The 12,435-nt window shown below is 34.9% G+C and overlaps 1 protein-coding gene across 2 annotated transcripts in view; it reads right to left on the minus strand.

Moving 5' to 3' along the window:
- KCNH5 (potassium channel, voltage gated eag related subfamily H, member 5) overlaps window positions 1–12,435 on the minus strand; it is a 364,433-nt gene that overhangs the window by 329,489 nt on the left and 22,509 nt on the right. For both annotated transcript variants that reach the window (XM_011961960.1, XM_011961959.1), the window contains exon 2: window positions 5,133–5,256. In XM_011961960.1, the coding sequence (XP_011817350.1) occupies window positions 5,133–5,256 (124 nt within the window). The remainder of the gene's footprint in view (window positions 1–5,132; window positions 5,257–12,435) is intronic.

The following is a 12,435-nucleotide window of genomic DNA, read 5'->3' on the forward strand; positions in this document are numbered from 1 at the left end:
CCAAGGCACCTCTGCCCTTCAATACTTTTCATCAGTTTCATCGTGAGAAGCACAGCCCTCAGCCAAATGGAGCCAGACTGACTGGCATCCATCATCTGTCACGTGCTGTTGGTAGCTGCTGAGATAATCCTGTGTTCATAAAACTGCTGTGAGATCTGTCCAATAAAGTGTTTCTAATATCTCTGACTCATTGTCTAACTTGATGGGGTTGGATAAGAGATTGTAAATGGCCTTTCAAAAAAATGCATTTGAGAGCATCTATCTACCCCTCAATCCTGCCTACCTAAACTACCTGATTGTTCTTCTCACCCCTCTATCCAAAGCAAAAACAAAAAACGACAGCAGAATAGGCTCTTAAAAGTTTCAGGTTAATTAGAAGTAGAATGCTAAAGTGGTTCCTACCTAATCTATGACAGCATATCCCAAATGTCAGAGCTTCTACAGGTCATGAGATAAGATCACATGCTTTTAAATGTCATTCTCCCAAAGTCTATAATCTCTTTTAAACATGCAATACTTTTCATGTCCTCCAGTAAACAGGAAAACAGTCCAAAGGCGTGGAAAATGCAATGTCCACAGTAAAATGGACAATGTCTGAAATTCCTAGGTATCCGAAAGTGTTATAGTGTCATAATTTTAGCTAAAACAAAAATGAGACAATACCTAACACACATCAGATATTTTCAAATAGGAATTTCAGTACTATTATGACATAGCAAAGATGTAGGAAAACTAGAACCCTCACTAATGGCTGCTGAGAACGGAAACAGAAGGTTACTCTGGGCAACAATCTCACAGCAGTTAATTTACAAACTCTGCATATATTCTATTATCCAGCAATCCCATTTCTAGGGATAGAGATAGAAAACTTCTCACACAGGGCCACAAGAAGATGTGTAGGAGGATGCTTATTTCCAAATTGTTTGAGGTAGCAAAGTGTCAAAGTTAGATTCCAGGACTAATAGAATGTATAAATAGAACGAAGGCTGTGAAGACACTAGAACATTAGACAACAATCAGACATGATGAATAGATCATCATATGATGACACAAAGAAGTCTAAAAACATAACGGTGAATGAAAAGAGTAAGAAACCATAAATACTACAGTGTGGTAGGAATTAAATAGATCTTAAAAACCAACATATGCAAAGCAATATCATTTCCAGAATATACATATTTAATAAACAAGCAGAAGACACATAGAAAGGTATACAATAAACACACTCTAAAATGAATAATCTTAAAAGGAAGAAGTGAGATGGGATGAAAGGGAAAAGAAATAAAAGGAAAAAAATGAAATAAAATAAAGAGAGGCCTTGCTTAGAGAGAGCCAAATGATAATATTGTGACAAACTGAGGACTATGTTTAATTTGATTCTGTGTGTCTGGTCTAGCATGGGAGGGGTTGAGAAGGACAAAGAAGAAAAAAGATAAGAAAACAGAAGAAAGAAATATTAGCCTCTTGATATTATAACACCACAAATTAATGTGTTTTCTATTTTACCATAAAACAATTCACTTTTGAACATTTAAAACTATGGCATGTAATAATTTACCTAGTTGTCACTTTAATCCTATAGACTTTAATTCATCTAATGCAAGTTGTATACAAAAATGATTCTTTTTTCTGAGATATATAGTGTCAAAGGTTGTATTTTCCCATATAAAATGAAGCTCACCGCTGTGTAGATTCTTATGCTCTTACATCTGTCTAAAAACTTATTATGATAAGCAAAATTTTTTAAATTATTTACAAGGATATTCTCAGTGTCAAATACTTATCTCCACATTCACTTATAAGTCAGTAATTCCAAATACTATAATAACTTTTAGCCATCAACCCTGTGTTTCTAAATGTGCATATAATTTTCTTCTTTTCTCTCTCTGTTATTTTGTATCTCACATTTAAAGGCTTTTCTGGATTTATTCAAGAAATGGGAAAAAAGCTATATGTAAAATAATGTGAGTCATGATGCAAACACTGTTTTATAAACTGCTTGGGGGGTGGTTTTGGGTTTGTTGTTTTGTTTGGTTTTAGACTTTTTTTTTACTTGATAATATGTTGTTAGTTTTTTCCAGTGTCACTGTCCTTCCAGTATATGCAACATATGATGTAGATAAACTTCTACTACTGGATATTTTGATTACTTCCAGGTCTTCAGTCTTCTAAATAATGCTACAGCAAACATAAAATGGACATAGTCTAATTTTAAAAGAGAATAAGGATGTTTAAAAGAAGAGCACATTAAAATAAATCATGCTTCCAAGAAAAACTGATAAAGGTCAGATATTTGTTCATATATCAGATGCTAGTCTTCATTGTTCTGTGAGGGCATTAAACTGGTTGCAATTTTTAGGTTAACAAAACATATCTGGCATTTTATGCAAGTAATAATTGTTTACATTAAGAACATGATCATTTGAAAACACTGTCTCTGATAAGTAAAGACAATTTGGGGAAAGACTCAAATACTTTTGTATGCAGTTAAAAAGCATGGTATAATCCAAAATTCTCCCACCTCGTGTCATAACACAGGATGAAATACAAGAAATAACAGTATGCTATTCAGAGCATGTGAGACTAGGTTAGGGTTTATTGCAAAACAAGTCATCTAATTCAATAAATACTGATATAAGACACTGTCTTGTGTCCGGTTGTACATAGAAAAGTGAGCAAGATGGAGTCCCTACTTTTAAGGCACTTACAATCTGGTACTTGTGGTACTTGTGTTAGGAGAAGAAAGGCAGCTCTTTCATAGGAGCAAAGGGCTAATATAACATACCAGCACTTATTTTCTTCATGAATCCTTTGTAGGAAAAATTGTACTCGGCAAAGAAAATAGGCCAGGGATAGGGCAGATACATGGGACACAAGAAGGGATGAGAGCAGGACTTAAAATAGATCCAGATATGAAGAGCAGTACTTCTCAAAAATGGCAACAAAAGCAATAAAGCAATAAGAATAAAAACCCAAGGGATAAGGTGAGTTGGTTTAAGAGCAAATGATGATGCCAACAGAAATATACACAAGAAACTATGAGGAATCAGAGAAGGGAAAAACCTGTCTTGTTTAGGGAATCATAAATACCTTCAGGTAGAAGATGAGATCTGAGACAAACCTGGCATGAAGACGGGATGTCAGCAGTCCAAAAATAAGAAATGGGAGTGTGAGTATATCTGTGTTTCCTGGAACTCTCTAGGGACCTGTTCCACAGGATAAGGTCTACCATGAAACTCAGCTTTTTCTAACTTAAACTGCCTTCTGGGGGATAGGAGAGGAGCAATGCTTAATACAGACCAATGATATCAGTGCTAGCAAAGGGACCCTCTCAACCAGAAGCCACAGATTTTCACCACTCCCATTTACCAATTTCCACACCTGGGAATGAAGACTGAACATGAGAATGCCTTTAGCAGAGGCAAAAATGAGGGTGGCTAGAGGAGCATAGATTAAGGAACAGAATGTTTGAGCAGATTATTTCTCAAGCCTGGATAGGCACCAGAATCATCTAAGTGTTGGTTAAAAATACTGACTCCCTGCTTGACCCACCCACTTCAGAATCACCTACTGATTCTAATTCAGTAGGTTTAAGCGGGGTAGGAATCTGTTTCACAAAACTTATTTAAGTGATTGCTATGTGCAGTCAGGTTTAAACTCAATGGTATAATATAAAATATCTATCTTTCATGATGATGAAGGATATCTAGAGAGGGAAAGAGAGTCGTGAACCAATCCCTTCTGCATACCAAGGATGACTCTCTCTCTCTTCCTTTCTCTCTCTGTGTCTATGTACATATACAGATATACATGTTCCTCTGATTACTCAGCACCTAGACTATTCTTGGCTCATGGTAGATGGTAGATGATCAAAAAATATTTATTGAAAGAATTGATTAATTCACAGATAAACATACAGTTATAGACATAGAGAGGGAGAAAGTCATACACAGGGGATTGGTTCCAGGATCACTGCGTATATCAAAATCCATGCACACTTAAGTCCTGCAGTTAGCCCTGCGGAACCCACATATATAAAAAGTCAGCCCTCTGTACACAAGGGTTTCACATCCCCTTGAATATTGTATTTCTGATCTGTATTTCTCTAATACTACATTTCTGATCACATTTGGTTGAAAAAATTAACCTATAAGTGACCCACACTGTTCAAACTAATGTTGTTCCAGGGTCAACTGTATATGTATATAACTATTACACATATATATACATATATACACACACACACACATATATATATCATGCTTCTCAGCATAAATGGGTAGAAAAAATAAATCACTATTTCTCTAGGCAAGTCTCTTAACATGGCTCTACCTCAGTTTTCTCATCATAAAACAGAGGATTTGGCCTAGAAAAAAAAATCAGATCCCTTGTAGTTCTAAAATAACTTGGTTCAGTGCTTAGTTAAATGAGAGCTTTAAAGAAAAATTAACTCATGGAAAAAACATCCCATCTGGCCTTACTGAAATATTGTGAAAAGTTTTGGGTTCTAAATTAGTTCCTTATATATAGTTTCCTTTTCTTTTTTCTGATCCCCTTTTTTCTTAATATTCTCTTTAAGCTCACAGAAATGGCATATTTTTTAAAAGAACCATTATAGTAATATAAATGTCAGATTCTGCTGCACATGAGTCAAACAGTGTACCATTACCAAGTACATGTGGCTTACACAGGATGTAAGAGCTTTATTTTATGTTCTTTACATTCTCATGGACCATTTTTAACTTGGCCAGGTGGTGTTTACTCTGTTTTGTTCAAGACAATTTAGTTGCTCCAGAGATGCTGTAGATCACATGCCACAAGTTGTTCCCTGATACAAGACATTCCTGTGATAATTCAGCATCTAGACTATTCCTGGCTCATGGTAGGTGATCAAAAAATATTTATTGAATGAATTGATTAACTCACAGATATACAAAAATCTTCATTTTGGCAAAAGTTCTCACCAATGGCGCTTAAGCTGTATGTTTCCATTGATGATTTAGTCTCCCTAATATTCTAATATAATTTTTAACTCTATAGTTTGTATACGGGAGTCCAAGTAAGCTTAAGCCTTTTAATTACATTCAGATTTGTGTTAAATTTCAGAAAAGATTACTTAGCTATTCTTTTACCTGCAGGTGCTGCTTTTCTGCATGACGTCAGCTCGATGATATCCAGAGAGTTTACAAAAACCGTCATTACTATAAACTACAGGCCAATCCACAATCTGGGCATTTCCCAGTAAGAAACTTGATTCTGAAGAAGAAAGGAGAAAAAAGGAGGTCATTTAGCTTCATTCAACAATTCACTTATTTCAAGTAATCAAAAAGGCAAACTCATAAAGATGGACACATAAAACTATGGTTTGTAATTGTACAAATAATATAATCTGTTCTTGAAATTGACATAACCAGCTTTGCATGATCATCATATAAGACCTGCAATAAATGCTGAATTTTTATACAAACTAAAAATTCCATTTAAAAGAAACCAGTTTATAATATTTCTTTGCATTAAAGTATACCCTAAGCTATGAAATAAAAGTATAGTTAGTATTAAATAATGTTAATGACTATAAATTACAGCTAAAAATTGGTTAATTTATTAAGATTAGGGCCACAGACACTTCCCTACAAATTGAGAATACTGAAGTTAATAATAAAAGAAAACTGAATGACTCCTTCAAAAATTATATTAATATATTGCTGACATGATGGAACAAATTTTTTGTCCATTAGACTGATCTTGAAAAGTCTAATTTAAAATAGAATTTAAAAGTCTTCCTTTAAACTAAAATTATTCAAAGATATTTTCAACCACACAATACAGATAATTTAGAAACTACCAGTATTCTAAATAACAGAGATATCTTTGTTCTATTTCACACAGAAAAGTAGGTTTGCTTTTGTATAAATTAATATAAAATGACTGAAAATCCAATCATATTAGGCAGAAACTTTAGCAGTTTTGTAAACCACATGTTATATGTCAACATTAAAAGGAATTAAAGTTAAAATAATATTAAAATATATAAATGAACACTTATTTTTAATATAAATAATTTTAAACTAAAAACGTTTAAAGCAATACTATGCTTCAAAATTTTACCTAGGAAAATTTCTTTTGAACTCATACTCAGGGTAGTATACTAAAAATATAACAACTTTTTAGTAGAAGACTTTAAATCCTCTTCATACTTGGTCTTCATAAAAATAATGATGCAATTCAACATTTACTAAGTAGCTGCTGTATAAAAGTCACTGCTCTGGGTCAAACAGTAGGATAAAATAAAGATTAGTAAAACATACCCTTTGCTCTCAATAAAAGGATTTGTTTAAAACAAATACATAACAACAAAATACAACTGCCAGAATAGATACTAAATAAAGAAGCATGGGACAAAACATGAAAGACAAAATCTATTTGAAGCCACTAGGAAACAACCGAAAGTAGGCAGAAACTGGAAAAAATAAACCCTTGAAAAAGAGGCTATATTAGCTGAGATAGTCATTTAACTGTCTATTCCCCTGAGAGCACTTGCCAGTTTGGAAAGTTCATAGTGTGAAAGAGCTCAAGCAGAAGTGTCTTACAAGTATAAGGAGTCAAAGGTCACAATTTGGGGCTGGCAGAGCAACTTGGAGTTGGGGAAATCTTTTAATTGATGGAGTGGTAAACCTCTGCATAATATACCTCAAATCCTTCTTGTGGCCTAAACTGGGTAGGCATAGGGTTAGACAATAAGGAATCCAGCAGACAGCAATGGTAAAGGGCTAAAGAGATGGATAGAAATTTCACCAGCTCCCCAAAGCTAGCAGATGAATTTCAGAGTTCAAGTCCCATCAAGCTAGAGAAGCTTGAAAAACACCATCTTAACACAGGAGGCCATGCATTAGGAGTAAGAAACAAGTCATAGGATGAATGGATATGCCCTGGGACTAAAATGAAAAATGTAGAAAGTAGACCAAAACACAAAAAATCATCTTAAAATCAAGTCTCTTCATGATCAAGGTGATCCATCAGTAATTTAACTGCCTGATTAAAAAAAAGTAACTCTCCTCAGAGGAAAATAATGAAATCCCAAATCTCTACAATGAATTGATACAATGTCCCAGAAACAATAAAAAATTATTAGACAGGCAAGAAATGGAAAACTCTACAATTACTATGGAAAAAAGTAGGCAGTAGAAAGAGAAGTCAATAGGTAAACATAGAAATAATGCAATCTCTGAAATTAATAATTTATTGGATTGGTTTAACAGCAGACTGCACACTAAGAAAGAAAGAACAATTTGAAAACACATCGATACAAGCTATTGCAAATTGAAGTAAAAGAGAAAAAGATTGAAGAGATGTTCTGTGGGACAATATCAAGCAAGCTAAAATATATGTAGTTGAGTCAACAACAAAGAAACAAAAGAGGGCACACATGTTATCGGACAATATGATAGATAAAATTTTTCCAAATAGAATGAAAACTAGCAACTCAGTAAACCACAAGAGAGATAAACACAAACAAGCTACAGTAGGAATATGTTTCTTGCTCTTTTGTTCCACATCAAAAAGTGTTCTATCTTCTGCAAATTGATCTATAGATTCAATACAATCACAATGAAAATGACAACAGACTTTTTTGAGGAAATTGAAAAATTATAAAAGTTTGTGAAAATGCAAATTAAAGTAGTTAAAAATAAAATATGAAAAACTAGAACAAAGTTAGAGAAATGTACAACTATAGTAATTAAGATGATATGGAAATGGAGTAAGAACAGACAAATAGACCAATAAAACAAAATGAGTTCAGAAATAGGCCCTCACATACAACGTCAATGGCTTTTTTGCAAAGATGCCAAGACAACTGAATAGGTAAAGTCTTTTTCATCGAATTTTATTGAAACAACTGGATATCCATATGAGCAAAAATTGAAACATGACCCCTACCTCACATACAAAAATAATTTGAAGTGGGTCATAGATCTAAATATAAAAGGGAAAATTATAAGCCTTCTAGAAGAAAACATAGAAGGAAATCTTTGCAATCATGAGGAAGACAAAATTTCTTATATAAGCCTCATACAGCAATCACCATAAAAGAAAATGTTGATAAATTAGGCATCATCAACATTACTGTCAACTACTCATTCAAGGGCATTCGCAAGAAAATGAAGTGGAAACCTACAGCCTGGGAGAAAATATTTATGTTACAGATATCTGAGAAAGAACTCTAATCCAGAAAATACAAAATATTCCTACAAAAGAACAAACAACCCAAGTATCAAAATGAGCAAGTAACTTAAACAGACATTTCACACACCAAAAAGATAAACAACAGCCAATGAGCACAAGAATAAGATGCTTACAATCAACAGGCATCAGGAAACACGAACTGAAAGCACTATGATACACTGCTGCTCAATTACTAGAGTAGTTTTAAAGACTAACAATACAACATTGTTGATGAGAATCAAGAACAACTGGTGCTCTTTATAAAATGCTAATGAAAAATGGTATGATCACTTTGGAAAGCAGTTTCTTGTAAAGTTAAATGTGTATCTATGACCCAGAAATTTCACTTCAAAGTATTTATGCAAATGAAATGAAAACATATGTTTACAAAAAGACTTGTAGGAAAATGTTCACATCAGGTTTATTCATAGTAGCCAAAAATTGGAAGCAATGCAAATGTCTATTAAGAAGAGGATAGATTAGAAATTGTGCCATATTTACACAAGGAATACTACTAAGCTCTAAAAGGGAACAAACTTCTGATACATGCAGCAATATGACCTCAAAAACATTATAAAAGAAACAAGCCACTAAAGTAGGTATACTGTTTGATTTCATTAATATGAAGCTTAAATATAGGAAAAACTAATATTATATGATGCTAGGGACCAGAACAATGATTTCTAAAGGGAATGGTGGAAGAAGTGACAGAAAAGAGAAAAAGAACTTTCTGGCAAATGTAATTGTTCTCTATCTTGATAGAGGTATATGTTACACAGGTGTATACAATTGTCAAAATTCATTCAACTGTACAGTTAAGATCTGTGCATTTTGCTACATAAAAAATTTAAAAACACACAAAGAGGACAATGGATAATTCCATCTGACCAGAGAATCAGAAGTTTTAGGAAAACAATGATACTTGAGCTTAACCTTAGTTATGAGGATGGTAATACTACATTTCCGTGGTACCTAGGGCAGTTAGAGATCAAAATGAACTAATTTCTGCAAAGGTACTTCAGAAAGCATAAATTCCTCTATAAATAAATGATATATTCTTTTATTTATAGTATCAACTATAAATATTTTTAATATGACCATCAAATATTGTTTTCTTTCTCCCCTTAGCCCAAGTCAGTTTACCCTCTCTAATCCATAAGCTGTTCACTTCATGACTAGATAACTGTGGCAGGCCATACAGCTACATGGTATCCCTGCCTTAATTCATCCCAATATTCAGTCTGGTGTTTAGGTGAATGCTAAATTTTCTCCCTGAAACCCTTCCTATATCCTATCATTCTTCATCCAGATCAACAATCCCAACTGTTTATATAATCAAATCTCAAATCCTTTCCAAGGCTAACAAAGCCCTCTGAAATTCAGCCTCACCTTCCCTACCTGTACAAACATGTTTCCCATTATTCCTGAAGTCTATACTACTGTAGTTAGGTCAGTCTCTTCATCATATTCCGAAAATCTGCTCATTCATGCTGCCCACTATTCAATTAAAATACTTTTCCAACATCTCTTTGCCCATCAAAACATTTCAGAATCATCTCAACTCTACGTTTTCTATGCCACATTCACTGAATACCACTCAGTCTACATGTCCTCTGGCAGCCACCATACCTGTCTCCAACCATTCACAGGACAAACTTTCCATACAAGTTGTCTATTCTCACTGGCTCCATCTCCTCAGCTCCTGTTCACTGAACTCACTCCTATTTAGCTTCTTCCGTCACCACTCCACCAAGACAGCCAAGTCACCAATAACCTCTCCCTATCGCCAAGCCCACAGGGCACTTTTCACCCATTTCATAACAATTCAGAAGCGTTGGTAACCATTCCCCTCTTAAAAGTCTCTCAATGCTTGGTTTTCACAGAACAACATTCACTTGTTTCTCTGAACATGCCTCTATTTTTTTTTGCAGGCTCACAATTCTTTACCAATAAGTATACATTAGTGCCTAAGTCCTCTTCTTTCTTTACTCTTATACACTTACCTATGTCCATAGATTCAGTAACTCATGATTGAATATCTCCAAACCAAACCTCTTCTATAAACTATCGATCTTGATACCCAAACTTGACCTCTCTTCTTAGTTATCTTAAATATGCTTCAGTATAACATGATCATGACTTTTTGATCCTTCAAATTAGGTGCTTTCCCACTGTTTCCTGTCTTAGAGAATGGGGCCACTATCCATACAACCTTATCAGCCAGTAATCTGGGAGCCATCAATCAACATTTATCCCATTACCCTCATATCTAATTCATTACCAATCGCATTACTTTTATCTCCTAAAGCTCTTTCAAATCTCTCTAGTTCTCTTCACCTCCATGATCATTACCCAACTCTAACCTTCTATCATCTCTCCCATAGACTACTCAGGTAACTGTCTAACTGATTTACTCAGAACCTCTGTAGGATTCCCTCAGTGGATTTTTTTATACTGAAGCCAAACAAGATTTTTTTTAATTAAAATTGTATCGTGTTTCCTCTCTCCTTTAACATCCTTCTTTTGGCTCTCAGAACACCCAAATCCTTTCCATGGCCCACAATGACTTCAAAGTCTGCCTGACCTTAGTTCTCATCACTCTGACCCTTGCCTACAATACCCGCCTACAACAGCCTCATTGACTTTTCTTATATTCTTGTAAAAGCCAAGTTCTCCCCCACCATAAGGACTTTTTACTTGCCATTGTCTCTGCCTAAATACCATTCCTTTTCCCTCCTCACCTTATTGTCACCTACATTTATTTAGATCTTAATTCAATTGACATGACCTCAGGGAATCTTTCCCTGACCTTTGATGAGGTCATATCCCTGTTATATAATTTTTTGACATGATGCACCTCTCCCTCACAGCCATTATCACAATGGCAGTTTTATACCTATTTGTGTCTTGACTTAATTAATGTATATCTGGCAGGGCGCGGTGACTCACATCTGTAATCCCAGCACTGTGGGAGGCTGAGGCAGGTGGATCATGAGGTCAGGAGATTGAGATCAGTCTGGCCAACATGGTGACACCCCATCTCTACTAAAAATACAAAATTAGCTGGGCATAACGGCGCACTCCTGTAGTCCCAGCTACCCAGGAGGCTGAGGCAGGAGAATAGCTGGAACACGGAAGGCATAGGTTACAACGAGCCAAGATCATGCCACTGCACTCCAGCCTGGGCAACAGAGCAAAACTACATTTCAAAATTTTAAAAAAAAAATTAATGTATATCTGCCTGTTGGATTATAAGCTCTATAGGGATGGAGCCCATGTAGGCTTTTGCTCACATTTGATCTCTTATTGCCCAGCACAGTGCCTGACACATAGTAAATGCTAATATAATGGTTGATTATATGAATAAGCAAATGAACTAATACATTTTTGCAGGGTTCTCTTTTTATACAATTGATATCATAAAATTTATTAAGTAATGCCTTTCTAAATATTCCATATATGCTAACCTTGTCTTTTCATATGAATCACATATTCCTCAGGATTATAAATTATATGCCTACTCTGCATACAGAAGTTTCAATATAATCATCCCGACAGAAAATCAATAATGAGACATTGTACTGGAACTACACTTTAAACCAAATGGACCTGACAGATACGTATATAAACATTCCACCCAAAGACAATAAAATACATATTCTTCTAAAGTACAGAAAGTTGAAGTTCTCAACACAGAATGTTCTGCAGGATAGATCACCTCTTAGGCCACAAAGTAGGTCTTAACAAATTTAAGAAAATTAAAATCATATAACATATCTTTTCTGACCACAGTGTTATAACGGTACAAATTAATAATATGAAGAATTTTAGAAAATTTACAAATATGTGGAAATTGAACAATATACTCCTAAGGAACCAATGGGTCAAGGAAGAAATTTGAAAGGGAAATTCAAAAATATCTTGAGACAGGCCAGGCACAGTGGCTCATGCCTGTAATCCCAACACTTTGGGGGGCTGAGGCAGGCAGATCACGAGGTCAGGAGTTCAAGACGAGCCCGTCCAATATGGTAAAACCCTGTCTCTACGAAAAATACAAAAATTAGCTGGGTGTGGTGATGTACACCTGTAATCCCAACTACTCAGGAGGCTGCGGCAGGAGAATCACTTGAACCCGGGAGGTAGAGGTTGCAGTGAACCGAGATCATGCCACTGTACTCCAGCCTAGGCAACAGAGTGAGACTCCATCTCAAA

This window comes from Colobus angolensis, unplaced genomic scaffold (assembly GCF_000951035.1).
Source record: "Colobus angolensis palliatus isolate OR3802 unplaced genomic scaffold, Cang.pa_1.0 Scaffold57, whole genome shotgun sequence".
NCBI classification, from domain to species: domain Eukaryota; kingdom Metazoa; phylum Chordata; class Mammalia; order Primates; family Cercopithecidae; genus Colobus; species Colobus angolensis.